At 54.0% G+C, this 26965-nt stretch overlaps 5 protein-coding genes across 6 annotated transcripts; 3 read left to right on the top strand and 2 right to left on the bottom strand.

Moving 5' to 3' along the window:
- Positions 1–44: 44 nt before the first annotated feature.
- RPS18 (ribosomal protein S18) lies at positions 45–6167 on the top strand. The gene is made up of 6 exons (XM_036093670.2): positions 45–150; positions 631–729; positions 5439–5525; positions 5614–5715; positions 5823–5914; positions 6049–6167. Exons 1-6 carry the CDS (start codon positions 148–150, stop codon positions 6122–6124), a joined length of 459 nt encoding a protein of 152 aa, XP_035949563.1. The 5' UTR covers positions 45–147; the 3' UTR covers positions 6125–6167.
- Positions 6168–6627: 460 nt separating this feature from the next.
- B3GALT4 (beta-1,3-galactosyltransferase 4) lies at positions 6628–8629 on the top strand. 2 transcript variants are annotated; one of them, XM_036093666.2, is made up of 2 exons: positions 6628–6859; positions 7184–8629. In XM_036093666.2, exon 2 carries the CDS (start codon positions 7207–7209, stop codon positions 8359–8361), a length of 1155 nt encoding a protein of 384 aa, XP_035949559.1. In that variant the 5' UTR covers positions 6628–6859; positions 7184–7206; the 3' UTR covers positions 8362–8629. The 2 variants fall into 2 exon arrangements, with proteins under 2 accessions (XP_035949559.1, XP_035949560.1); XM_036093667.2 differs by lacking the exon at positions 6628–6859 and adding an exon at positions 6896–6992.
- Positions 8630–8920: 291 nt separating this feature from the next.
- Positions 8921–16868, bottom strand: WDR46 (WD repeat domain 46). The gene is made up of 15 exons (XM_036093663.2): positions 16723–16868; positions 16401–16613; positions 16212–16292; positions 15955–16067; positions 15744–15831; positions 15549–15610; positions 15205–15309; positions 14968–15118; positions 14713–14848; positions 14422–14521; positions 10055–10368; positions 9813–9907; positions 9554–9649; positions 9297–9410; positions 8921–9184 (listed from the first exon to the last, which is right to left on the bottom strand). Exons 1-15 carry the CDS (start codon positions 16786–16788, stop codon positions 9083–9085), a joined length of 1836 nt encoding a protein of 611 aa, XP_035949556.2. The 5' UTR covers positions 16789–16868; the 3' UTR covers positions 8921–9082.
- Positions 16869–17194: 326 nt separating this feature from the next.
- PFDN6 (prefoldin subunit 6) lies at positions 17195–18497 on the top strand. The gene is made up of 4 exons (XM_078055497.1): positions 17195–17514; positions 17767–17837; positions 17917–18041; positions 18268–18497. Exons 1-4 carry the CDS (start codon positions 17451–17453, stop codon positions 18395–18397), a joined length of 390 nt encoding a protein of 129 aa, XP_077911623.1. The 5' UTR covers positions 17195–17450; the 3' UTR covers positions 18398–18497.
- Positions 18498–19323: 826 nt separating this feature from the next.
- On the bottom strand, positions 19324–26732 carry RGL2 (ral guanine nucleotide dissociation stimulator like 2). Its single transcript, XM_036093656.2, has 18 exons — positions 26613–26732; positions 26200–26399; positions 24826–24909; positions 24391–24569; positions 24207–24257; positions 23820–24117; positions 23298–23549; positions 23111–23214; positions 22929–23013; positions 22780–22848; positions 22527–22601; positions 21921–21953; positions 21676–21797; positions 21484–21579; positions 21277–21388; positions 20878–21168; positions 20118–20232; positions 19324–19988 (listed from the first exon to the last, which is right to left on the bottom strand). Exons 2-18 carry the CDS (start codon positions 26356–26358, stop codon positions 19777–19779), a joined length of 2337 nt encoding a protein of 778 aa, XP_035949549.1. The 5' UTR covers positions 26359–26399; positions 26613–26732; the 3' UTR covers positions 19324–19776.
- Between the last annotated feature and the right edge of the window lie 233 nt (positions 26733–26965).

Below are 26965 nucleotides of genomic sequence, written 5' to 3'. Positions count from 1 at the left end.
GTCGAACTGGCTCTGGCACCAGCGGTTTTCGGAAGCGCTTCAGCATGGTCGCCCCGCCTCTTCCGCCTGGTTGCTATATAATGATACTACGTCACTTCCGGTCTCTCTTCCACAGGAGGCCTACACGCCGCCGCTAGGGCCGCCGCCATGGTAAGACTAGAACCAGTGCGGGGATCCGGCGACATCGGAACTGGGACACGGAAAGTCTGCTGTTAGGGGGCTAGAAATGCCCTATTCTGGGGGTTTGCAACATTCTGTGTGAATCTTTGAGTCGCACCCCTGGGAAGGAAGGACTGAAGACACCCAGTTCTGGGGAGTGGGCCAGAGGCAGAGTCGCTCCCAGGGCGCTCGAAAGCGGCTAAAAGTCTTGGGTGTGAATGGGGACAGCAGGTTCCCGCCACTCAGAGTGTACGTATGGGAACGGGCAGAAGATTTGCCCCTTCCCGGAGGTTGCGTTTTCCCGAGCCTGAACACTTCGTGTTCTGCTGCGTGCAAGACTGACGAGTTTGTTGTGAGAAAACTGAAGGGGGGGGGGTCGTTGCTCCCTGTATGACAAGCTTGGCGTTCCTCTTTGAGGTTACTGTTTGATGGTAGTTCACAGTGCCTGATTTCTCCCCCTATCTCTGTCAGTCTCTAGTGATACCTGAGAAGTTCCAGCACATTTTGCGTGTACTCAACACCAATATCGATGGGCGGCGGAAAATAGCCTTTGCCATCACTGCAATTAAGGTAAAGTAGGGTAAGGACTGGAGCATATAAATGACACTGGAGTTGTTAAGACAGCTTTAGTGAGGCAAGGTCGAGGAAACCTGTTCCAACCAGATCACCTTAGCTGCTGGGTAAAATAATGGTTAAAAGAGTGACTAGTTCCTTTAATCCTTTACCACAATTGCCCCAAAAGGTAAGTAATGAAAGCCAGTCAGGTCAAGCCAAGATACTTCTCTCCTAGGGGATGGGGAGTGGGTTGGCTCGTCTACTAGAATTCGCTAAAATTTTACTGGACCATCAGCCATGGTCCTCTTGTGAGGTTCATTCTAAGTTTGGTTTCTGTCTCCTACAGCAGTGCATCATAACAGCAATCCTTCCTGTGAAATCTGTATGCCCTAGAAATTGTGTAATTGTCCATGTGGGGGGTAGAAATGCCAACAGACTCCCAAGTGTGAAGAAACCTATAGTTGGGAAGTGGGAGGGAGTATTACCACATCGTAAGCAGGGCATTTATTCCAATGCCAGAGGTGAATGAAATGCATTTCCAGTTGATGGGAACCGGTATTTGGCTCATTGTATGCATTAGGTCGGTGAGCACAAGCTTGGATGTGTTCTTTGACCAACCTAACGAACTAGCCTTCCAGTGGGGGTCTTTATTCCACCGTATTTTTTTGTTGTGTAATACGTGTAATTGTGGATATGGCTGAATGTGTTTTTTGCCAATGATTACGGGGGGGGGGGGTGGGCAGGGACAGTCCTATCTTGTTCACAGTCCCCAGCTTCTGGTGCATAATAGGTGCTCATACAGTGTTAGGGAATGGATCCACGGATACTGTAGCCTGGTTTCAAAGAATTTAAAGGAAACATAAATACTGTATAGATAACTTGTTCGATCAAAACTGTATCTTCTAGCTTTGGTTCACAAGATTGATCAGATTCCGTTGGTTTTTCATGTTCTATTGCAGGAAGCACATCTTTCATTTGTTCTTAAATGGTAAATAAAAAGATTGCTTCCTTTTTTTTTTATGTGAAACTAGGAAGACAGTGTAAAATATACTAGTACCTTTTTAAGGGTTGCTATGAGGTTTAAATGGGATAGTGAATACAGACACGAATATCTCAGAGGTCTGTATAACAGGTTCAGTTCCAGGCAATAAAGTGAGTCAAAGGAATGTTTTGGTTTCCCAGTGCATATGCAAGTTACATTTACACTGTAGTTAATACTAAGCGTGTAATAGTGTTATGTCTAAAAAAAAAAAGTACGTACCTCAATTTTAAAATATTTTATTGCTAAAAAATGCAAATCATCATGAGCTTTCAAGGAGTTGTGATCACTGATCACTATAACATAATAATGAAAAGGTTTGAAATACTCTGAGAGTTACCAAAATGTGACACAAGCACAAAGTGAGCAAATGCTGTTGGAAAAATGGCATTGATAGACTTGACACCGGATTTGCCACAGGCTTTCAGCTTGTAAACAAAACAAATGAGGATATCTGCATAGTGCAGTTAAACAAGGGGTGCCTGTATAAAAGATGGTCATGGTCAGTGGGATGCTTGTGTTAAACCCTTTCTCTCTGCCTCTTTGAAATTAACTGGTTTTGTATTTACTTTCATTAAATATGTGTCAAAGTCTTTGTAGTCCACTTAAAACAATTGAACCAAAGGACTTTAAGGTACTTAATGAACTCTGTAATAAGTCTCTTAGGGATCCTGATGCTTTGCTTATCACTGGGAAAGGTTATTCCTAGAGATAGATGATACAGAGATTTTTTTGCTAATTGTGTGGAGAGCCAGCAAATGCAGCTAGCTAGCTCTTCCTCTGGTGAGAGAACTAAAGCTTGAATAGGAGAGGGTCTTTTGTTAAGGATCCAGAATGGAGGGGTAATACTTGGAAACTGGAAGAAAGTATGGTATAGGGAGGGGATTCTTCAAAAGATGTGGCTAAAGAGGTAAGTGAGATTAATTGGCTGGGGAAGGATGAAGAATGGAGTGGAAGTTGACAGTAAGCACAAGAGGATATTGAGAGGTAATACAGACCCTATAAGATTATTCTATGCCATGATTCCTTCCTAATGTTTTGTTTTTACTTGTAGACTTTTGCTATGGGTATTCTTTAAGGTTGGCTGGTCTTCTGCCCTTCCTCTAAATCAGGGTGATACTGCCCTCTGCAGGTTATTTGGAAACCTGGGAGGAAGGGGTTGGAGTTGGGCATAATCACTGGGAGGTACCCACTGGCCTTGTTTATGAGGAATTTGTGTCCTGTCCCATGAGTAACTCTGCTAAATACCTTCCAAGAGTAATACTAAGTTGGTGTCAACTTTTCTATTATATGGTCAAGGCCCTTGGACCACAAATATGAGTGATGGTCCCCTGAGTATACTTAACTCTTATGGATGGAGAAGATGGGGGTGGTCTCCTTGGAAGAGAAAAGGGATCTAACTTAGAAAGTTGGCAAGTCAATGTCAGCCCACAAACAGGGCTATCAAAAATCTTAGCCAGAGGGGCGCCTGGGTGGCTCAGTTGTTTAAGCGACTGCCTTCGGCTCAGGTCATGATCCTGGAGTCCCGCATCGGGCTCCCTGCTCGGCGGGGAGTCTGCTTCTCCCTCTGACTCTCCCCCTCTCATGCTCTCTCTCTATCACTGTCTCTCTCAATAAATAAATAAAAAATCTTTAAAAAAAAAAAAAAAATCTTAGCCAGAGGCTTTTGGGTGTGTCTGTCGATGAAGCATCTGTCTCTTCTCTTCATCTCAATTCAGGTCTTAATCTCAGGGTCTTGAATTCAAGGACCCCCCCCCTCCTCCATTGGGCTCCATGCTGGGCATGGAGCCTACTTTAAAACAGCAACTCTTTAAAAACTTGATTATGGAAAAATTTAAACATTCAAAAGTAGAAGGAAGAAAATTAGCCCCTGTGAAATATCATCTAGCAGAAATTCAAAATCCTGTTTTATCTATATGCTGTATCATTTAAAAGTAAATCTCAGACATAACTATTTTAACTGTAAATATTTAAATTTGAGACCTTAATCTCTTCTGTTCGGTTGGGGGGGTGGGGTTGTGGGGTTGTTTCTTTTTTTTTTAAGATTTATTTGAGAGAAAGAGAATGCGTGAGCAGAGGGGGCAGAGGGAGAGAGAGGAGCCCAACACAAGGCAAGCTTGATCTCACAATCCTGAGATCATGACCTGAGCAGAACCAAGAGTCGGACGCTTAACTGAATGAACTACCCAAGTGTCCCAAGACAGTCTCTTCTGAATCAACCTGATAATTTGATTTTCTAAGTCACTTTTTTTTTTATTTGAGCAAGAGCATGCACAAGTTGGGGGTGGGGGCAGAGGGAGGGAGAGAGAAGCAGACTCCTGGCTGAGCAGGGAGCCCTACCTGGAGCCTGATCCCAGGACCAGGAGATATGACCTGAGTCGAAGGCAGACGCTTAACCTACCCAGGCGCCCCTCTAGGTCACTTCTTACACACAGGAAATATCTTCTCATTGCTTGGGGCTACTGAGACAAGTCACCACATACTTGTTGGCTTAAAACAACAAAAACTTACTCCCATAGTTGTGGAGGCCAAACATCCAGAATCAAGGTGTCAGCAGAGCCATGCTCCCTCTGAAGGCTCTGGGAATTCTGTCTTCTGGTGGTTACTGGCAATCCTTGGTTTTCCTTAGCTGTGTCGCTCCTCCTATCACATGGCCTTCCACTCTCCTCTCGTTTTATAAGGACACCAGGCATTGGATTCAAGGCCTGCCCTAATCCCATGTAACCTCATTTAACTAACTATATTCACAATGGCCTTATTTCCAAATAAGGTCATGTTCTGGGATTCTAGATGGACATATTGGGGGGGCACTATTTAACCCAGCACATCATCCTTCACTATTCACATGTTTGCTTCATGAGTTCAAGTGGCAAGGAGTACTGGTGTTGGTGCTGATACAATGCCACCAGTGTAAGCATTAGTTCTTTTCAGTTTGGTTTGGGCACTTAGCTTCCTGTGGCCTGGTCATTTCTGGGCATTGACCAAATCCAAGTTTGTGATCTTGGAAAAGTGATCATTGTGATGGGGTGACCTGCCCAAAGAATTATGACCCGGGGCGCCTGGGTGGCTCAGTTGTTAAGCGTCTGCCTTCAGCTCAGGTCATGATCCCGGGGTCCTGGGATCGAGCCCCGCATCGGGCTACTTGCTCAGCCGGGAGCCTGCTTCTCCCTCTCCCACTCCCCCTGCTTGTGTTCCCTCTCTAGCTGTGTCTGTCAAATAAATAAAATCTTTAAAAAAAAAAAAAAAAAGAATTATGACCCTTAGAGACCCAGAGCACCACAGTCCTACCCCTTGATCAACCATGTTAATCCAGAAGCCCCTAGTCTTGCTGCATTGGTGCTGTATTAGCTTTGAGAGCATCAAGCCTTTGGTTTTCCACAGTGCAGAGATGAGAACGTACTGCTCTTGGGTGCTGCTGCAGTGTCTTTAAGAGCCAACATCTGACAGCTGTATATGCTGAGCAGTGTGGAAAGACTCTGCTTTTTTTCAGAACTGTCCCTGGGGCGGGGGCGGGGGTGGGGGGGAGCAAAACTTTTTCTCCTGTTTAATGGTTATGTTTTGTATCTAGAAAAGTAATGCCCTGGGTGGTTGCAGGCCCGACCTTTGTGTGCTTTTTGAATAGTGGGGCTATAAAGGCAACCAAAAAAAATCAGACTCAACCCCAAATTCCACAACCTCTCCTCAGGGTGTGGGGCGAAGATATGCTCATGTGGTGTTGAGGAAAGCAGACATCGATCTCACCAAAAGGGCCGGAGAGCTCACTGAGGATGAGGTGAGGACAAGGAAGGGGGGGCTGTGGGTTGGGCCTGCCTTCGAAGGGAAGCCCTCTGTATGTATCTGACCTTTGTCCTGCCTGCCAGGTGGAACGTGTGATCACCATTATGCAGAATCCTCGCCAGTATAAGATCCCAGACTGGTTTTTGAACAGACAAAAGGACGTGAAGGATGGAAAGTACAGCCAGGTGTGTGCTGAGATGGGAGAGATTAGGGAAGAGGCAGGGTGTCTAGTTAGAATTAGTCGTAGGAGGTCAGTGGGTAAAACATTACTCACCCTCTCTTCCAAATCCAGGTCCTGGCCAATGGTCTGGACAACAAACTTCGTGAAGACCTGGAGAGACTGAAGAAGATTAGGGCCCACAGAGGGCTGCGACACTTCTGGGGGTGAGTAGGGGTGGGAGTCTCCTCTGCTGCCTTGCCCCTAGACTCCCAGAGATTTGTCATGCTCTGCTTTCTCTTCCCAGACATTTCCTTTGCATTGTGTATATAACCTGTGACTCTTCTCTTCTCACCTGCAGACTTCGTGTCCGAGGCCAGCACACCAAGACCACAGGGCGCCGTGGCCGCACCGTGGGTGTGTCCAAGAAGAAATAAATCTGTAGGCCTTGTCTGTTAATAAAATAGTTTATACACCTAAGGCTTCCTTCTGTGTGATTCTCTCCATTCTTCTGGGGACCCTGATAGGGAAAGCTATCACGCTGAGCCCTGTGCGTGGTTTTCCTCTCTTGGTTGATCGCCTCACTCAGCTTCCCAAACTAGCTGCCCCCGTCTGGGCTAAAGCGATGGCGCGATGGCGTTACCACTCCCCGGCCTACCTGAAGCAACCCTGTGGTGCCCGCCCTCTAACGGAAGAGGTAGATAAAACCCCACCCCCCCTTGAGGGGAGTCCAAGGCAGTTTCAAGACAACCAAGGCCCCAGGGCGTTGGTGTGCCCAACGGCTTGGCCGGTGTGGGTACCTTGAGTCTAAGCAGTTGATGGCCCGGGGAGTATTTTCATATCTTGACACCCTTCGCCGCGCCGGGTTTCTTTAAGAAAAAGGGCGGGGGGGGCGCCGAGGCCGGGAAGCTGTGAGCTACCCGTACGGATGAAGATCTCTAAATCGTTGACCCGGAAGAGCTGGGCTCTGCAGCAGAGCGAGGGGTCGCGTGTGTGGTTAAGGAAGTTGGCCCCGGCTGGCGGGCTGCTCTGCGTTCGCCCCTGCGACTGCGACTGCGGCTCCAGGTTCCGCTCCCGTCGCCTCGCGCGGAGCCCCCGCCGCCGGTGCTCTGCCTGCCGTATTCCGTCCGCCGCAGCCGCGAAGCTTCGGAGCAGCTTCCGGGGAGGCGGGTGTGCGTGCGGCCCTACACCCTCCCAGGGAGGGGGGCGGGACCTAGCCGCCACCGCGGGCGGGGGAGGGGCGGCTGGCGCCGCCGCGAAACCCCACGATGGAGCCGAGCTTCGGGGCGGCGGGGCCCCGACAAGGTAACCTCCCCGCAGTTCTGGCTGTGCGGGCCCCCCCCCCCCCCCCCGCTTCCCGGGTCTCGGCGCTTTTCAGCGCCGGTACTGGCCGCGCGCACTAGCCCCCCGCTCCATCCCAGGCTTGGCCGGTTAGGGACTCAGGTCACGGAGACCTGGGGCGTCCGCCCACTAACCGCCCTCATCTTTCTCTCCAGGTCACTTCTGATTACCCCACACCATGCCTCTCAGCCTCTTCCGGCGCCTTCTCCTTGCCGTCCTGCTGCTGGTGATTATCTGGACCCTCTTCGGGCCCTCGGGCATCGGGGAGGAGCTGCTGAGCCTCTCGCTGGCCTCCCTGCGCCCGGCTCCGGCCTCCCCAGGGCCGCCCCTGGCCCTGCCCCGCCTTCTGATCCCCAATGAAGAGGCGTGCAGGGGATCCGGCGCCCCACCCTTCCTGCTCATCCTTGTGTGCACGGCACCAGAGAACCTGAACCAAAGAAATGCCATTCGGGCTTCGTGGGGCGGGCTGCGAGAGGCCCGGGGTCTCAGGGTGCAGACTCTCTTTCTGCTGGGAGAGCCAGGCTTGTGGCATCCTACCAGGGAACCCCACGACATCGATCTAGTGCGGGAGGCAGCGGCCCAGGGGGACATCTTGCAGGCGGCCTTCCGGGACTCCTACCGGAACCTTACTCTCAAGACCCTCAGCGGGCTGAACTGGGCAAACAAACACTGCTCCATGGCCCGCTACATCCTCAAGACGGACGATGATGTGTTTGTCAACGTCCCTGAGCTGGTATCAGAGCTGATTCGGCGAGGGGGCCATTGGGAACAATGGGAGAAGGGCAAGGAACCGCCTCTGAGAGAGGTTGAGGCTGGAGATGAAGACTGGGAAGAAGCGTCCATCCTGAGGAACCAGCCAATGCCTCTTTTGTACCTGGGCCGTGTGCACTGGCGGGTGCACCCCTCTCGGACACCAGGGAGCAAGCACCAAATATCAGAGGAGCAGTGGCCTCCCACCTGGGGCCCCTTTCCACCCTATGCTTCTGGCACAGGGTACGTGCTGTCAGCTTCTGCTGTGCAGCTTATCCTGAAAGTGGCCAGCCGGGCACCCTCTCTGCCACTGGAGGATGTCTTTGTGGGGGTAAGTGCCCGAAGAGGAGGCCTCACCCCAACCCACTGTGTTAAGCTGGCTGGGGCCACCCACTACCCCTTGGACCGGTGCTGCTATGGGAAATTCCTGCTGACATCCCATAAGTTGGACCCCTGGAAGATGCAGGAAGCCTGGAAGCTGGTGGGCGGCTCTGACGGGGAAAGGACTGCACCCTTCTGCTCCTGGCTCCAGGAAATCTTGGGCATCCTGCGCTGTCGGGTAATAGCCTGGCTTCACAGCTGAGAGTGCCTGGGGCCACAGGAGTGAGGAAGTTGAGGGTCTAGCTGGCACCCCCACAACCTTCTCTTGCCCAGGCCCAAGTCAGGGGGCCCTGACTGGCTGCAGCTGACCAGTTTCCTCTATCACTGAAGACGGAGGGATACAGGAGAAATCTAGGGGCCTGGCCTGGCGCCCCAATGATGGTCACCAGGAAGAGCAAACACTGCTGGGGTTGTTCTCTCCAGCTATTGCAGAGGAGGGGCACAAGCTCCTCAATAAACTTGTCTGTCTACCTCTTCGAGTGCAGCGTGGTCCTCAACAGGAGTCCCAGAATGCAAACCTGGGGAGCCTGGAGGCTGCCAGACCGTGCTGGATGGGAAGGACACCGCCAGGGACATGGGAAAGAGAGGAGGAAGGCCCCTAAAGAACAAGGCTAGGGTCATAGTGATAAGATACGGGGTGGGGGTAGAGCAGGATACCATGACCCCCTCAGATCCTAGAGTAGTCCCATGCTGGGCAAAGGGAGGGGAACAGGTCCCCAGGAAGATCTAGACACATTATCCAAAAAAAAAAAAAAAAAAAAAAAAAGCCATCTTCTTTAATACCAACCCAGCCCAGGAGCCAGCTGTCCCTCCCCAGTTGGGGAGGGGCACACTGCCCCCTCCTTATTCCAAGGAACAGCGTCATTTCCCCACAGGCAATTGTGGGGAGAGATTGTTCTTCTCAGGCCACCCTGAAGCATGGCTCAGCGCACAAATCTGTCCAGGGCAGATGGCCGGGCCCTCAGAGGCTTGGCCTTCTTCTCTTGCTTCTGTGGCTGTTGCTCAAGGCTCTGCCGGACTTTATCCTGGGTGGGGAGATGGGGGCAAGGTGAGAAGCGGCAGGCTGGCAAGGGCAGAGGCATTAGCAGGAGGGTGCGGCCCGTGGGATGCCTAGCCCACTGCCCAATGATCATTTACCCGGTGCTCCTCATCCATGACCTTCCTCTTCCTCTTCACCAGGCTTGCTGTTGAGCTGCGGCCCTTCTGCTTTGGCTTTGGCTGGAAGGGAGCCTTGGCCTCAGGGTCATAGCCCTAAGGGGAGGGGGACAAGGGTAAAATCTGTCAGAGGCCAGGAACTGTGGCAGCCCCCATCTGCTGTGCCTTACTTCTGGGAACATGGCACAGGGGAGGATGTGGAGGGGAGTAGGGCCTGAGCACCGGGGCCTGCTCCATACCAGCCTCTCTATCCGCTCCTTCTTCTCTTGCTCCAGAGAGATGACATCAACCTCTGCCAGGGCTCGTGGATCCAGACAAATGAGCTCTGCAGGTACCTGGAGGTGTCACAGAGGCACAGGAAAGGGTCAGGAGCCATAGGAGGGTGACCCAGAGGGACAGAGGCCAGGGGGGCTGCTGAATTCCACTCTTCCCAAGACCCCTGGGGCATGGGGAGCTTTCCCCAACCCCAGCCCAAACCACACACCGGCTCATGCTCACCTTCTCCAGCAGGGCCTTCACCTCCCACTCCTGGCGCTGCTTCTGGCTCCTATAAGGGTTACTCTCCAGGCCATCGAAGTTGGGCTCAGCAGCCCCTAGAGGGACGGAGAAGCATGGAGCCATAAACGGAACCCAGTCCAGCAGCTCCAGCCCAACCAAGCCCTTTGCTCCTGGCTGTCTTGAGCCAACCCAAACCTGACCCAGAGTTCATTCACACGGATCCCATCCCCTGGCCCACTCACCAGGGACCAGCATGCTGGTGATGCCGCCATTGTGGCCCACCCCCAGCACATCTTCAAAGGGGCAGAAATGAAGGCCATGCACGTGGCCTGAGAGCCGGTGGGTGAGGTAAGGCTGCTCCAGGGAGGGTGGGCTGGCCTTGCCCTGCCCTGCCCATATGTTGACCACATCACCCATGCCTGCAGCCAGCAGTCCCCGCTGGGAAAAGGCCAGGTGTCCTGCCCCCTGGGGCAGGGTCCGAGCACTCAGAGGCTGGAATGTCCCTCGTAGGTCAAAGATCTTCAGCTGGTGGTCCAGGCCAGAGGTGGCCATGTACCTGGTGGAGAGGGGGCAGGCAATTAATCTGTTGCATGGGCTTACTGAGCAGGGCTGTGGCCAAGTGCAAGCGTGAAGTCTTGTTGGGGAGGAACAATTTTTATTTCCCCTTTACAGATGAGGAAACTGAAGCTCAGAGAAAGGAGATCAGGGTGAGTGGTAAGCTAGAATCCAAGTCAGGCCGGTCTCTTCAGTGTCTGTTCTCTCTTTTTTTTTTTTTTTTTTTTAAAGATTTTTTATTTATTTGACAGAGAGACATAGCGAGAGAGAGAACACAAGCAGGGGGAGTGGGAGAGGGAGAAGCAGGCTTCCCGCGGAGCAGGGAGCCCGACACGGGGCTCGATCCCAGGACCCCGGGACCATGACCTGAGCGGAAGGCAGATGCTTAACGACTGAGCCACCCAGGCGCCCCTCAGTGTCTGTTCTCTTAATCAAGGGAAGAGCGCACACGCCCATCTGCACTGAAATGATATGTTCCGCCGCGCGCACACGGAGCACGGTGGCTCAGCAAAGAGAAGGACCGACAGCACTGGTCAGGGAGGACTTCATAATAAAACTGGGATTGGAGCCGTTCAAGGTCATTCTTGAGGAAGCACAAGAAACATATAGCAGGTACAAATGAATGAACATCACGGTGTGGAGATGAGATGGAAACAGGTCTGTTTTCAGGATTGGTGGGACATGTGGTCAGCAGGATGACGAGGGGACAAATCGCAGGAGCTCTTTAAACTCAGACTGAGGACCCAGATTCCCCAACACTGCTCTCTGGCAATGAGAGACAAGCTGAAGCCTGCATGTAGCTGAGAAAGGCTGAGGAAGCAATGACGTAATGCACTGGAGGACCCTGCCCCACCCTGTGCTTCCCTGGAAGAAGGGAGAGCAACGCTCTCGAGGAATCATGCACTGTGGCTGTTTGTTTTTAGAGGCTGGGAGTTTCTATCCATGTTCAAGTTGTTCCTCAGAGAGGAAGGCTGAAGGGAGACCAGCAAAGCCAGGGGATATAAGAGGCCACAGACTCTCTTCTTAGCCTTGGCTGTGAACCCCAGAAAAGGGGACTGAGGGACTCCTATGAGAGGGACTAGCCCTGTGATGGAGCTGAATAGGGGCCCAGCTGGATTCTACTCCAGACACAAGACGATTGGGGCCCCAGCTCCAGCAGATGGAAGGACCACCAGTGCTAGCCAGGAATTACTGAGGGCTCCTGGGACACAGGGTCACACCTTTCAGTCAACCCACAACTCAAGGGCACATGCTGGCTTCTCTCCCCACACATACCCACCTTTGGGATCTGCTGCACAAATACCAGCCCACTGGCCAGAGGGCATCCAGGCTACACTTCCACGCTTCTAAACTTGCAGACAACAGTTTAGCTCTGGGAATCCAATCCAATCCTAACGCAAGCTTCCAGAATGCCTCTTAAGCAGACAGTAAGCCTCATCTCTGGAGCCCCTGTGGCCTGAGGTGCTCCTGAGGAGGACCAGAGATAAGCAGAGCTGTTTTTTTGTTTGTTTTTAAAGATTTTATTTATTTATTTGAAAGAGACATAGCGAGAGCAGAAACACAAGCAAGGGGAACAGTAGAGGGAGAGGGAGAAGCAGGCCTCCCGTTGAGCAGGGAACCCGATGCAGGGCTCGATCCCAGGACCCTGGGATCATGACCTGAGCCGAAGGCAGACGCTTAATGACTAAGCCACCCAGGTGCCCAAGCAGAGCTGTTCTTAAGGTGCTGACCAAATCTCAGGGAACTAAGTGATTAGGCCTTGGGCACAGCAGTACCGGACCGAAGCAGCCCAGGGCAGGCAAACCACAATTTAGATTCAGTGGCCCAAAGAAAGCACTTTCCTAAAGCCAGGCTGGCACAAATACGGATTAAAAACAGTTGAGACAAACCACTTGGCCCCAAAGATACAACTATGGGAGGACAAGGCGGGGGCTGAGCATCTAGAAGGTTTTTATAAGTTGGTGACTACTAGGCTGTTCTTCCTTTCTTTAAAACCACTTAGAAATAAAGTTACGTAGTTTATACCTCATGTAGAAGATCCCCACGCAGCAGCGTGAAAGGAGGAAAGAAGCTTGTGGGAAAGATCAGTCTGCCCACAGCATTCAGGACACGCCAGGAGGAGGAAGAACCAGAGGCTGGAAAGTGGCTGCAAGCATCGTGCATGTTCACAGGAGACAGCGAGGATGGAGAGAAACAGACCTCAGAGGGCCCTCCAGGGGACAGCAGCCGGGACTTCACAGGGGGTCATGGGCAGTAATGAAGTGATGTCGCCGAAGCAAGCAGCAGAGCCTGGGCACCCAGGAAGCACCCAGCAAACAGCAATTTGGTTCCCGCCCTTACTGATGGCGGAAGACCATGGGGCTGTGTAGCTAGAGGTGTCGAGTCAAATTCTGGGTGACAGGAAAATGTGGCAGAAAGGCAGCAAGCAAGGAGGAATCTGGGAGTGGGGTGACCTATCCCGGGATGGACACATTAAGTCTGGGGTGATAGAAGACAACTCAACAGAAACTAAATGCATCTCCTGGCTAATCATTTCCATAAACTACAGTCCCCTGTCTCTGTACATAAAGTGGAATACTGCACCTGGGCAGGCTCGATGGCCCCTTCATCCTTGTACCCACCCCCCCAGAACCTCAGCCCAGAGCCCCACCCGCAGCAGGTGCCCGTGAGTGCCTAACAAAGAAAGGAATTAAGAGGAACACCCACTAATCCCATTCGAGGGAACCTGTGTGGAACACAGCGCACCAGGTACACACACACACACCCCTCAGCACAGCGGGTCAGCTGCAGACTCTCGAAGAGCAGAAATTCAGAGCAGGCCCACCGCTCCTACCCCTCACATCACCAGCCAGGCCTGAAGAGAACGATCACCTTCCATGACGCCAGTGGTGAACCGCGGTGCTCCATACTCCCCGGGCACTGTGCTAAACTCCACATGCCTTAACTCACGTTAACACCTAGGACGGCTTTACAAACTAAGCCCTGGGCTTGGCGACCTACAGCCCATGCGCCAAACAAATCCGGCCCACCCCCTACTTCTGGACAGCCCTCAAGCTCCGAATGGTTTGGCCATTTTTAAGTGCCCGGAAAAAATTCAAAAAATATTTTGAAACAGGTGAAAATTACATAGATTCAAATTTCAGCATCCGCAGAGGAAGCCGTATCGGAGCACGACCGCACTGGTTCACTGGCTTCTTCCGTGGCTGCTTTTGTACAATAGCCCGGGAGAGCGGTCAAGACCGACATCACATGTGGTGTGTCATCCCTTCACACCACTGTGGGCGCACGACAACTCACAGTGACACAGTTATAACCTGCCACCTATCTCATCATGTGTGTGAAAGATGTCTTCGAAGACAAAATAGGTAAAATCTCTCCACAGATCAACGTTAACAGATAAACGTCTACAACTGGGTTTGCTGATTTAGAACACTAACTTTGAACCTCAATTGAGCAAAATGTTATCCTCAAAACGAGGTATCCGATTCTTCCCATTAGTAGACCCGTGTTACAAAAATACTATATTCGGTAACTATTGTATTTTGAATTTTATTGCTTAAAAAATTGTGATGCTTTGTTTTCTCTTTACTCAAACATCTATACTACACTCAAATTTGCCTCTTGGCCAGCAAAACCTAAAATCTTTACTATCTGGCTCTTCACAGAAAAAGCTTTCTGACTCTTGAGTGAGATACTCATCCCTACCCTTGGGGCAAGGAAAGTGTGTGGCACACAGAGGTTATGAAATGTGCCCACGCTTACATGGCTCGTCAGTGGTTAACACCAGGATTTATTTACCTCCTTATTTTTTTAAGTAGGCTCCACGCCCATGGTGGAACCCAATGCAGGCCTTGAACTTACAACCCTGAGATCAAGACCTGAGCTGAGATCAACAGTCAGACGCTTAACCGAATGAGCCACCCAGGCGCCCCAACTAGGATTTAAACCTAGGCAGCTTGACTGTGAGTCTGTGCTCCTAAAGGCACACTACCTTCTAGATCTTTCTACCCAGCTGTGACCTCCCCAGCACCTCGTGACCAAACAAGTGACTTACGTGCCTGTAGAATCTATGGCCACAGCCCGGACCCCACCCCGATGACAGAGGATCTTTGCCAGTGGCTCCTTCATGGCTGGACTCCATAAGGACACGGTACCTGGACGTCAGGGGAGAGAAACCAAAGTTACTAATAGGCGCTAAGGTGATTACATCTGGGAAAGACAGGGTCTCAAGGCCAAGGGGTAACGAGAAGGAGGAATAGGGGCAACCTGAAGACACTTGCAAAGTACAAATAGAAGCAAAGCAGGTCAGGGTGGTCAGAGAGTCAAAGCTCAGCTAGAGACCAACCATTGCTGTGTCCGAGATGGATGACGGCATTGTAAGGATTCTTAGTCATGACGTCCAACCGTCCAGCCCGAGCATTCAGAGCTGCCACAATCTTTCCCACTGACACGTCCAGGTAGGTCAGAAATCCCGTCTCTGACTGAGAGAGAGAGAGACAGAATGAGTCCTGATTGCCCTCTGTCCTTCTACTGGGATCCCAGAGAAGAAGCGGTCTTCTCAAGGGCTGCCACCCAGTCCCTGTGCTCCACAGCCACTCACAGCCGTGGCCAGGAGGAAGTGGAAAGGCAGGAACTCCAGCCGTGTGACTCGGTCACAGCGGCGGATACAGTGGAGCTCGATGCCCTGGTTGTCATAGATGTGAAGCCAGCGATTCTGAGCAACAGCGAGCAGTGCCTCCGAATGCAGAAACCTGGAAGGAGGGGAGGTGAGGGTCAGTGGGAAAGGGGGTCAAGGGGCAGTCATTCAATCGGAAGGGGATGCCTCACCCCCACTGACCGGATATCCCGCACTGCCTCCATGACGTTGATCTCACACATGAGCCTCTTTGTTACCCAGTCAAGGGTGGCCACATGACCCCGGCGCCCTCCAAAAGCCAGATGTCTGTTGCAAGTAGGGGACAGGTAGAGTGTCAATGCAAGGAAGCACCCTGACTCAGACCATTTGAGGTCTGTCCCACACTGGCCCCTCCTCTATGTGCTCACCCTCACATGCAAGCGAATCACAGGACCCTCCCCACATCATCAGCCTGAACATACACTGGTACCGCTGAGGAGAGCGTGGCTGAAGTGGTTAAGGAGATGAACCACATCCTACTTCAACAGACTGATATCCAGCCTTACCTCCCAGTTGGGGAGTAATTCAGTCTGTAGGGTCCAAACTGCCTCAAGTTTAAATCAAAGTGCTGAGAAAGGAAAAAGTGGGGAAAAAATCAAGAAAGAAGTGGCTCCTTTCAGTTGTTCCCTCTTCTAGTCCCCACTTCCATCTTGCTCTGCACCACCAATCCAGCCAGTGGCCCCTTTTCAACTCAGACTCACCTTGGCCGCACTTGCAATATCCACAGCCTCCACAATGTCAGCTTGGCGTATCTGTGCTGTGTCCTCCCCATTCTCCCCTTCCAGAAACCTAGGAGTGAGTGCTGGAGTTGCAGTAAACTCCCAAACATGCAGTGGATGTACCAACATGAAAATGACAAAGAAAAGCCTCATAAAGCAGGACCTGGGGAGGTCCACATTAGGGTCCACTTACCCGGGTTCCTCAGCAAGCAGTAGTTCAGAACGAGCAGCTTTAATACTTATTTCCTCTTCCTCAGCTTCAGCCACCTCAAGTCGGCTTCGGGTTTTGGACTTCGAATGTGGCAGCTATAACGTCATTGGTGGGGGGAGAAGTGAGAGAAGAACCAGACATTATGTAGGGTCCCAGGAGAGCCACACAGCCTCCCCTCCAACCAACTCACTCATATACTCCCGGCTGCAACCTCTCCCCACTCTCTGGCTGGTCCTCACCTTTTTGGATTTGTCAATGCGACGGAACTTCCGAGCCACCTCCACAGGGACAGGGGCAGGGCCTGGAAATGGATCCTGGGCCTGGGGAAGGAGGAAACAATTAGCAAACAGGCTAGGGCTGACCCCAATCCTCGCACCCGTAAAGCACAAGGCGACTTGCCCCACCACCTTATCAGCTCCCAGGCTCACCCCGGACACGCTCCGCTGAGGCTCAAGATTCCTCCGTTCTCGGGGTTTCTTCGGGAGGTGAGGCTTCCTGGAGATCCGAGACTTCTTGGTGATGTTAGCGTTCTTTGGTCTCTCGGGGCGGAGCTCACGATTCCTCTTCTTGCTACCAGGGGGGCCTGGAGAGGCTCCCGCAGCGGTCAGAGTGGTTTCTTCCTCCCAGTACCTCCGCGGTTTCTACGGGCACATCAGAAGCTCTAAGACTCCGTAGCCCGCGCCCCGCCCCCCCCCCCCGGACCCCGCAGCTAAAAACTTCCCTTCCACCCTAGAGAGGAGACGTCTCTACCTTCTTGGCCTGAAGTCTGTCCTTCTTGGGCGGGACATCCCTGCCCGGTTTGGGGGCTGTTTCCATCTAGCCCACCCGAACTACAATCCACGTGCAAACTCCTCTCAGCTGTCCCACAGACCCCTTGAAAACTCCCGGAAGTGCGCCTGCCCTTTATCCAATCAGCGCCTACCAGGTCTGAAGCCTTTTAGGTGCCATCTTGAGTGAGGGCTTACGCTCTCGAGGGGCGGGGCAGGCCTTGATCCCGCAATCCGAAGCAGCCGCTTATGCCCGAGCAATGAAAGAAAGGTAGTCTGGAGCTGGGCCCTAAGTAACGGTGCGCCTTCTCCTTCCGGCTTCGTTTCCCTGTCTTGCCTAAAACCTCCCGAGTCCAGTCTTCTGGCGGAACAGCTCTCATTAAACATGCCAAAACTACAGTTCCCGGCATGCGTCAGAAGACAGCTTCCGGCGCCGTCTTTTCCCAGCATTCTTTGTTTACTTCCAGGTTTAGTAATAGTGAAGGGAGAACGTGAGTAGGGTTGGGTTACGGATGAGGGCTTTGGGGGGTCTTGCTGCGCCCGCCACCCCCTGGGGCCGGGGTAGAGGGCTCTCCGGGACGGGGTGAGGCTGCGGTGCCCCGGGAGGCTGCCTCTCAAGAGTGCTATCATTTCGGCAGGCCAGGCCAGAGAGGGGAGTTCGGGTACCACCCAGCGCCCCTCTCCCGCTCCCCGCAGGCCTTCGTCCCCGCCATGGCCGATCTAATCCAGAAGAAGCTACAGGGAGAAGTGGAGAAATATCAGCAGCTACAGAAGGGTAAGGGAGCAGGGTCTGTGCGGCCTCGCCCCAGTCCCTTCACTCACAGCCCAAAGCCAAACCAAGATAATGATTTCTGCCCCACCCGAGGCCCCGCGTGCCGCTCCTTCCCCATCTCAGTGCTTTTCCCCACTCACTGACTTGCTGCCGCATCCTTGTCTACTTCCTCAGTTCCATTTTCTTCTCACCAGGATTGGCATCAGGCGGCACATTTGAGGTTTCTAATCAAGCCTTTTTTTCCCCAACCCCCAGACTTGAGTAAATCCATGTCGGGGCGGCAGAAGCTTGAGGCCCAACTAACAGAAAATAATATCGTGAAGGAGGTGAGAGAGGACTTGTGGGGGCGAGGAGGGACCTGTATTGGCTCTGGTTCTGATCATGTATGTCCCATCCCTTCATCAGGAGCTGGCCCTGCTAGATGGGTCCAACGTGGTCTTTAAACTTCTGGGTCCTGTACTGGTCAAACAGGAGCTGGGAGAGGCTCGGGCCACCGTGGGGAAGAGGCTGGACTATATCACAGCTGAAATGTGAGTCTTTGTTCCACAACTTGCAATGCACCTGACACCGCTGGTGTAAAGGGGTTGAGGAGCCATTATAGAGTAGCTCCAGAGTCCCCCCTCTTGTCTAGTTCTTCCAGACCCTCTCCCAGATCTCAGGTTTTCTGTCAATCTCTTCCTTGCCTTCAGCACCCTCAGTAGTAAGTCCCATGAATTTCTCCTTATTTGCTTCTTTGTCTCTCTTCACTCTCCTTAGTAAGCGATATGAATCCCAGCTCCGGGACCTCGAACGGCAGTCAGAGCAACAAAGGGAGACCCTGGCTCAGCTGCAGCAGGAGTTCCAGCGGGCGCAGGCAGCCAAGGCAGGGGCTTCTGGGAAGGCCTGACCCCGTGATGGGGGGGAGGGGAGGGGAGGGAATGAGGCAGCTCTAGGGTCTATACTGTAGCTAATAAAATGTGAAAACGCCTGGCTGTTTTCTGACCAGCCACTTTCTGTCATAATTGTCTCCATCCGTTCCCCGGGCCCCTTCCACTTTATTTATACACCACATATATTACTCTATCAGGTCCAAGGTCTTGTAACTGGAATCTCTGCAGCAGAGTAATCCTTCCTTCTTTCCTGAGACTAAAATCTGAAATGTCTCAAACCTGCTTCTTGCCTGTATATACAACCCTTAATTCTTCCTTATCTTGGTTGGCACACCCTTTCAGGAAACATGAGAAGAGCATTTACAACACAGTTGTTGGGAAGGCCAGTTTAATTGCAGAACTCACAGTAATCTTAACTGAGACCCCAAGATGAAATGTGGTGACCCTCTTTGCTATGATTTCTTGTCATCCTCCAAAAAGCCCTGGCATCTCTCTTAAGTCGGTCTCTTTCTAGAATTTGTTTGAATGTAGCTTAGACGGATTTAAAATCCCAACATGGAATGCTTTGTGATGTTTTAAGTCTTCCAAGTTTACACATTATCCACAAAGTTTGTCTTCCATTTCTTTGTCCTAAAATTGTTTCTTACAAATTTCCAACCAGGGGTTGTTCTTCAGACTGATCACTTTAATTAGGTGACTAGTACTTGATGTGGGTCTGTGACAACTGAGGACAAAAACTTAGGAGCGAATAAAGGGACCCGGGTGGAGGTTACTGGGGAGGAATACACTATTGTGAGGAAACTTTTCACTAACACCTTGCTTTCAGCAACGGGGATAGAAAACACTGGGCCCCTTCTTGTTCCTTGACGTCTACCTTCAGCCATCTCCCTAACCCCACTGCCAGCAGCTAGACCATACGCACTGCAAAGACAGGACAGGGGAGTAAAATTTAGGTAGTGTTTTGGTTTATTATCTTAGTGTTGTCACAGTGACAGGAACCCCTACTTGAACCGATTTCTTGCCATCCCCTCTCCCCAGGGCTCAGAGCCTCTAGGCTTTTTCTCTCCCCCTCCTTGTAGGCCTTTCCTTGGCCCTCGGCATGCTAGGATGTGGCCAGGAATCAGGAATTGATTCCTTTTTCTAGCACCAGCTGTGTGCTGCATTCATGGAAAGTAGGGAGCTATACACAGGTATCCAACTTGGTTACCAAGATTACTAGTTCCCACAAGGCTGGATCTCTCAGCTATCTGGCAAGCCAGTGGCACTTCACTGCCCCGGGGTGTTTGGCCACCTTTCTGAATTTCTTGCCAGTGCAACATGACCTCCACCATTCAGGATGGCTACCCACATCTGGTATGGCCACCAGGAGTCCTGTTGAGCTAGAAGGGCTTCCTCCTCAGAACAGTGCCCGGGCAATCTTCCTCCCTGTGGCTTTGATCCTGGGAAAGGAACCCCCTCCTCCCTCACTTGGGGGAGTTCCTGAGGCAGAAGGGCTGCTGGTGAGACCCAGTGTGGCAGCAGAGGGCCTTCGCCGCTGCCGTAGGAGGAAATCGTGTGAAGCTCCATCCATAGCATAGAAGACGTTGGCCGAGGGTGGGATAGTCAGCTCTGTATGTTCAGAGAGGGAGTGTCAGGAACAGACACGGCCATTCCCCCCACAACCACCCGGACGTGGAAGCATTCCCACAGGTGGGCAGCACTCTCCTCTCGAGTCTGCCTTCCCTCATGGCCTCTGACCTCGCTCCCCTGGGAGCAGCTGCACGAGCTCATACTCCGAAGCCACCGCAGAATCACGATTGTTTTTCTTAAGGACACGACCGATGACACTTGGAGCCTTGTCCTGGCTTGTCACCTGGTAGGACAGGAGACCAAAAGAACAATAAATTGGCCATCACCTCTGCTTTCCATCCTTTCAGCTCTAACCACTGATCCCAACCAAACACGGTTACCGTGTCAAACACTTCAGAATGAACAGGGAAACCCTATATGGTGGCTCCTGGGACTCCACGGTGTCCAGTGAAATAGGGCTGCTTCCCTACGAAGAAACTGCTGTGGGTTCTGACAATCTAATATGGCCACCAAAATTCAAGGTGCAGCAGCTAATGCCAAGTAGCCTTTAAAATAAAACAGGTGAGGGGCATCTGGGTTGCTCAGTTGGTTGAGCGTCCAACTCTCGGTTTTGGCTCAGGTCATGATCTTGGTCATGAGATCGAGCCCGTGGGGCTCTGTGGTGCTGGGTGTGGAGCCTGCTTAAGATTCTCTCCCTCCCTCTCCCTCGGCCCCTTCCCACCCCTGCTCACAAGCACGCGCATGTGCACGTGCTCGTTCTCTCAAAAATGAAATAAAAAAAATTTTTTAAATAAAATAGCGGCCATAACCAAAGATCAAAATTAAAACTATAATCATCCTCCCAGTTGACTATTCAAACCTAAAACAACATCTGTAGTCCCACAAGGCATCAACCTTCCCCCCACCCCGCAGCCCGCAGCTTGCTCACCAAGATGCTCTTGTAGACACTGCCATCTTCCCCCAGCTCCATCTGGACTCGGATGATTCGGCAATCAGAGGCCCCTGGCCCAGACCCCCCACCCCCATATCCAGTCCCCTTGGAGGCCCCCTCGGCACCCCCACTGAGTGGGGAGCCACAGGAGGCGGAGCGGCGGTGACCTCGAGAAGGCCTAGGAGAGGAGGCTGGGGGAGAGAGGTGGCTGGGGTCAGACGGACTGTGCAAGGATGGAGTGCTTTCCAGGGCAGAGTCCAGAGATGAGACAGATGGCCACTTCATGTGCTAGGGACAAACAACATGGGGGACGGGCATGAAGGCAGAGAGGTCAAGGCAGAAACGTTCACAAAGGCCTGGTCAGTGCTGAGGTCAGAGGTCAGGAACAGAGCTCACCTGGGCCAGCCGGGTCAGCAGAGGGGCAGGGGTTCCAGGTACCTCATCTCCCCCCACACTGGGCCGGTCCCAGGAGACCAGGGGGGTGGGTCCCCCAACAGAGCCCAGAACCCTAGAGGGGCAAGAGATTGGGAGGGTCAGAGGAAGAAGGGCTCTTCTCCCAAGTAGCTTCCGCAAAACCTACCCCCCAACCGCTGATTTCCTCACTCTGTCCACTGCGAGATGACCAGCGTTGGCCGAAGCACCCGCGGGGCAGGAGGGTCACTGGTACCAGGTGGCTCCACCTCACAGGACACTCGATGGCTGTGAAAAGGGCCAATGGGCAGAGGTCAGGACGTGACACACCGATCCCCACACTCAGCCCCAGCCCTGGAGTCCCAACCTCATCCAGCCAGTCACCTCTGGGCCTCTGTCAGTGGCCGGAGCCCCTGTAGCCACTGCTGGATATCGGGATCAGGTCGGAGGTCATAGCCACGACATTCGTTCTGGAGCCGCCGCAGCTCAGAAAGGACAGCAAACTCCTAGGAAGGAGCCCACAGACTGCAGGAGCCAAAACTCAGGGACCCCCCCGACTTTCCCCTCTGTCTCCCCATCCTGGGACATGGCTAGGGATGCCTGGCATCCGGCCCAGGCACTCCCCTCACCTTCCTCCGCTTGTCAAAATTGATGTATCCGTTCTGCAAAAATAAGGGGGATGGGGTGAAGCCCAACCCTGCCACAGAGAGCACACACCCATCCACATCCAACTCACACACACTTCACCCACTAGGCCTCTGAGTCCTCTGTCCCTCCCCTGGCTCCCCCTCACCCCTGTCCTGCCCTAAACACTCTACCTCACCCTTGAAATGGAATATCACAGGTACAAGTAGTGTCCATTTCACAGCTGGGAAAATTAGGGCTCAGAGAGAATGAGGAATTTGCCCAAGATCCCAGTATCTGTTTCTTTAATGAATGCTACATAGGCTTACATTTCAGGCATGCTCTAAGTACCTGCTGAACAGTAATTCATTTAACTCTCGTAATAACAGACTGGCACAGACACGGTCGCTGCTTTCCCATTTACAGGTTACTGAGGCACAGAGAAGTTAAGCAACTTGCTCAAGTAACAGAACCAGAATGCTGGCAATCTGGCTCGAGCCCTGGAGTTCAGTGCTGACGCCCTGTAGCACCTTTCTGGAAGGTCTGTCTGACCCTGAGGCCCACTCATTCCCTCATCACAGTGCACACACGAACACACACACACCACTGACCTCCAGTTCATCCTTGGAGGCTGCATCCAGCATCACGAGGTCCTTCAAGAAGGTGCCAAGGTATGGGACCACACCCTGAGGTCAGAGGTCAGGATCAGACGCCCACCCCTGATCTGAGGGCTCTCCATCCCTCTGCACTTTCCTATCCCATTGCCTCGGAACCCCCCCCATGCCCCCTCTTCCCATCCCTCAGACCACTTCCCCCCCACACACTCCTTACTCCTTCACAACCACCCCCCAGCTAGTCACTCACCCCACCCCGGGAGCCAGACCTCGGGGCCTTCTTGGAATTTGGCTCCAGAGAGGGCTGCAGCTTCACCTCCTGGTGGTGACAGAAAAAGGAGGTATGGGTGTGGGGCGGGGAGCAGGGATGGCTGGGAACACCAGCAAACAGGGCCTCACCTGCAAGAGGAGCTCCCGGCTCTGGGAATAATTATCCTCCTCAGAGAAAATGTGGCAAAGGCTGGAGAAGACTCTGAGGCTGTCCCTGGGGGGTGGAGGGCAGCAGCCTTAAGGACGGGCCAGGCTCGCCCCCACGCCTCTTCCCAGCCCTCAGCTCCCAGCCAGTGCCCCATCCTCCCCACCTGGCTGCTTCCCCCCAGGCTGCTCGAAGCCTGTGGATAGGGCTGGACTGCAGGGCTGACACAACAGCATAAACTGAAGAGAAGTTTCGGAGCAGACGACACTCCTGCAGGGGTCACAGAGGTAGGCCTGAGCTTTGGGACCTCTCTCCACACCAGGGTCCCCAACGGGGCCAAGCCTCTCTCTTACCTCTGCCACACGGATCCACTTCTCCAGGAGCCGGGCCCTCTGGGGAGGACGGAGTGGCCGAATGGTCACCTCCCCGGGCCCCTCTCCAGTTGAGGTAGCCCCCAGGACAGAGCTGACCACTGCCCCTGCCACTTTGTTGAACTGTGTGACAGTAGCTCGGACAGATGGGCAGAGGTGGGAATGTCCTGGCCGGTCTCTGTGACCCCACAGGCTCCCCAGGCACTGTGAGGGGACCAGACTGAGAAACAGCTCCTGCAGGGCAGAGGGCAGAGGTTAAGGTTCATAGTCAAGTGAGGTCAGCCTACCAATATCAGGGGTGTGATGATCTCAGGTGGCCAAGGAACCAAAGGGGCACAGGGTTTGCAGGGTAACAATCAAGGTGAACAGGGGAAAGGTCAAAACTGAGTGGACAGAGGAGGCTGGGAGCTGGATCAGGAAGGGTTGGAAGCAAGGAAAGGACCTGGAGTCAGGGAGAGGTTAGTAAGGGGGCAGGGGGCACGGGGTCAGAGGTCAGGGTCTCACCGCATCTAGCAGGGTCAGCTGTTCGGCCAAGTGGTCAGCGAGGAACACCAGGACATCCGTGGGGTCAGCAGGGGGATCGCCAGGGAGGGCCAGGGGCTTAGAAAGGTCGGGGGCCTGGGGGTCCACCCGGGACCGGAGGTTGCGGATGAGGTCAGCGCTGCCCCCCCCAACACCCTCCCCTGCTGCATACCCGGTCCGAAGCAAGAAGCTCTCAAGCCGGTCAAGCTGACCCTTGACCTCAGAGCCAAAATCCTCAGGGTGAGAGGCCAGCCAGGTTGACAGTACAGAGATGGCTACCCTGGGAGAAGGGGAATCAGCCAGGAGTCAGGTATCAAGCCACAGCTCAGCCAGAGAAAACTGTGAGGTTAACAGCCAGGGGTCACTCACCCTATTGTGCTCTCTAGTTCATCAGTAGGATGAGATTCAAGGGCTTCTAGCCTGGGAAGGAGAAGAGATTCTATCTGCCCATTTTTTTCCAAACCCCCAGTGGCTCTGACTATTTTGGTGGGATTTTTTTGGCTCTAGAAAAGTCCAGACACCTCCGTAACCCTTGGTCCCTTATGACCCTGACCTGTCAGCCACAAGGCCTAGCAGGGCAGGCGTGGAGGTGAAGGCCCGGTGGGTGGCCAGGAAAGCTGATGTGAAGGTCACGTCAGCCCCTGATGTCCGGGCATCCAGCAGGTGTCTGACGAGGGCCTCCAGAGTGCCAGCTCGGAGCCTTCTGGAGGAACGCGGGGGAGGTGTGGGGGCCTGGGGGAGACAGAAGGAAAGTCACTGACCCTTTTTTCAACTCAGCCCCTAGATCTCTGGGGAAAATCCCAGACCTAGGAGATGGTCCAGGCTTGTTATATTAAGATTCAGAGAAGGCCAAAGACTTGACCTAAGTCACACAGCAGATTTCAGGTCTTCAGACATCTGACTTAGCACTCTGGCCAAAAAGTTGGCCAGATGAAGAGGCACTGGGAGGTGATGGGTCAGAGATGAGAAGCCAAAGTTAGGATCTCACCAAGGGATCAGGAGACCGATACTGGCGGCTTGTGACAGTAAAGGTGGCACCATCCTCCTCCTCATCCCAGACAGACACAGGGGCCTGGCGGAGCAAGGAAGGGGAGGTCAGACAGTCCCACACCACCCCCCACTGCTCCCAGCCCTCACCCCCAGGCCCTACTCCTCCCTCTGTACCCCTCACCTGTGGTGGCAGGGGACAGTACCAGCGAGTGCGAGGGGTGGGGGGGGCTGGTGACCCCAGGTCTCCCCCACTGGGGCCCAGACAGCCCCCCCCAAGCCGCCTCAGGGCCCGGTGGAGTCGAGGGGGTGGCAGTAGAGGGGCGGGTGGAACGCAGGAACCCTGGGCCTGGAGACCGCTGTAGCCCTTTCCCCCCAGAGCTGAACCCCAACAGAGCAGAGAAGTAAAGTGCAAAGGATAGGAGGGGGAAGCGAGAGAGGCAGAAAGCCAGAGGCAGAGACCTTGAGAAGCTGGAACCCCAGTCACAGGCACAGCCGCAAGCTCCGCCCTCCCCCGCAGGACCTGACCAAGCCCCAAGAGTTAGTCCTTCCCCTTAGCCCCCTTTCCCTGGTCCCCCAATGCTGGGAGACCCCCTCAAGGTGGAGGCTCCAATCCCAGTACAGGAAGGAGAAGGGGAAGTTGGGATGATGGGGGGGGGGCCCCAGCCAGCCGACTCGGAGAGTCACGTGGCCCCAGCCCCTCCCCCAACCGATCCAGAAAAACCAGCCCTGCCAGTCACCCTGCCCACACCCAGTCTCTGGACCCAGGAGTCCAGGGCCTCGGGGCCCCGAATCCAATTTCTGGCCCCTCCTGAGGCCCCAAATCCTGCTTCTGGCCACCATCATTAGTCCCGGAGGAAAGCAGGCGCCCTCCCCCCGACTCGGCCTGGGATCCCTCCAAAGTCCAAGAACCTGGGCTTCCCGCCTCCACTCGTTGCCCAGCGGGAGAGGGGGAGGGGTCACGAAATCGAAGAGTTCCCTCCCCAATCCCAGAGTCAGAGGAGCCGGTTACTGTGGAAACAAACCCCTCCCCGCCAAACAAAAACAAGGAGGGCGACAGGGACCAAGACACGATGCCCAGAGAGGCAGGCACAATCTGGCCGAAGCAGGGAGAGCCAGAGACTCGCAGAACAGAGAGCCAGACGCTCTGGCAGGAACTGGAAAGGTTTCTGCGGGCAGGTCCTGAGTCACACTGCCACGGGGAACCACAGAAACTCCGGGACTCCCCGCAGCGGGGAGACAGGCAGACACCCAGCAAGAGGCGCGGAAATAACTGAGGCTGGGAGGAAGAGATGAAGGGACACAGAGACACGAGAGAAAGGTGGAGAGTCTCCGAAATGTATACCTCCCCGACTTCCCACCACTCGAGTCTCACCTCGTCTTCTTCCTCCTCCTCCTCTTCCTCCTGCCCCCCGCCCACGCCCTGGCCACCTGGGCCCCCACCCTCTTCGGGGTCTCGGCTCCGGAAGCTGCTCAGCACGACTCCCCCGGGGGGACTCGTGTCCCAAAGCAGCCGCAGGGGCCGCGGGAGCATGGCCGAGTGAAGGAATCAGCGGGGTCGGGCCATGGGGGCGCCTGGGGAGAAATGGAGGGGGGCAGGTGGAGAGTCAGGTGGGCGCGGGGGGATCGGGGAGGGGAAGGACGCGAATGGGTGCCTAAGTGACCGTATGGGAGTCCTGGGGTGGGGGAGCAACACAAGAGTAGAATATGGGGGTCCCTGGTGCATTTTGGGGATGGGGGGTCACGAGTACGGGAACGGGCAGGGTCACAGGGTGCTCTGGCTCTGACCTGCTCGGGAATGGTGGGAGCAGCGCGGGTCCCGGGCCGCTGTTCCCGTCGGTCTCCGGTCCCCAACCGAGTCCCTGGACCGAGTCCCCTCCTCGGCTTTTCCGCACCCCCCGGTTACCCACCCCCCCCCCCGCCAGGCTCCCGGGCCCTCCCGCCCTTTCCGTTCCCCCCCACGTCCGCCCGCTCCGACAGCAGGAGCCAAAAAGGGAAGGAAGTGAGGACAGGAGCCAGGGCCGCGGACGAGAAGAGCGCTGGACGCCCAGCGGCCGAGACCCAGCAGCCAGGGTCCCCAGCTCCGCTGTCCTCGGTACCCCCTACGCGGGGATCCTGGAGCCCACGTAGCCCCGCACTGA

The sequence above is a fragment of the Halichoerus grypus genome, chromosome 9 (assembly GCF_964656455.1).
Source record: "Halichoerus grypus chromosome 9, mHalGry1.hap1.1, whole genome shotgun sequence".
Lineage (NCBI taxonomy): Eukaryota > Metazoa > Chordata > Mammalia > Carnivora > Phocidae > Halichoerus > Halichoerus grypus.
Note: the sequence above shows the minus strand (reverse complement) of the source record. Positions and strands in the feature narration are given on the sequence as shown.

Coding starts and splice junctions, on each gene's coding strand:
- RGL2 (XM_036093656.2), bottom strand. CDS start 26,358: ATGCTCCCGCGGCCCCTGCGGCTGCTTTGGGACACGAGTCCCCCCGGG. Junction 21,580..21,675: donor CCACTGACAGAGGCCCAGAG/GTGACTGGCTGG, acceptor CCCTTTTCACAG/CCATCGAGTGTCCTGTGAGG. Junction 21,169..21,276: donor TGCTGACCCGGCTGGCCCAG/GTGAGCTCTGTT, acceptor GTTTGTCCCTAG/CACATGAAGTGGCCATCTGT.
- WDR46 (XM_036093663.2), bottom strand. CDS start 16,788: ATGGAAACAGCCCCCAAACCGGGCAGGGATGTCCCGCCCAAGAAGGAC. Junction 15,310..15,548: donor AATTACTCCCCAACTGGGAG/GTAAGGCTGGAT, acceptor TACTTGCAACAG/ACATCTGGCTTTTGGAGGGC. Junction 9,908..10,054: donor CACCAGCATGCTGGTCCCTG/GTGAGTGGGCCA, acceptor CCGTCCCTCTAG/GGGCTGCTGAGCCCAACTTC.
- PFDN6 (XM_078055497.1), top strand. CDS start 17,451: ATGGCCGATCTAATCCAGAAGAAGCTACAGGGAGAAGTGGAGAAATAT. Junction 17,515..17,766: donor ATATCAGCAGCTACAGAAGG/GTAAGGGAGCAG, acceptor CCCAACCCCCAG/ACTTGAGTAAATCCATGTCG. Junction 17,838..17,916: donor AAAATAATATCGTGAAGGAG/GTGAGAGAGGAC, acceptor TCCCTTCATCAG/GAGCTGGCCCTGCTAGATGG.
- RPS18 (XM_036093670.2), top strand. Junction 730..5,438: donor TTGCCATCACTGCAATTAAG/GTAAAGTAGGGT, acceptor ACCTCTCCTCAG/GGTGTGGGGCGAAGATATGC. Junction 5,526..5,613: donor GAGAGCTCACTGAGGATGAG/GTGAGGACAAGG, acceptor CCTGCCTGCCAG/GTGGAACGTGTGATCACCAT.
- B3GALT4 (XM_036093666.2), top strand. CDS start 7,207: ATGCCTCTCAGCCTCTTCCGGCGCCTTCTCCTTGCCGTCCTGCTGCTG.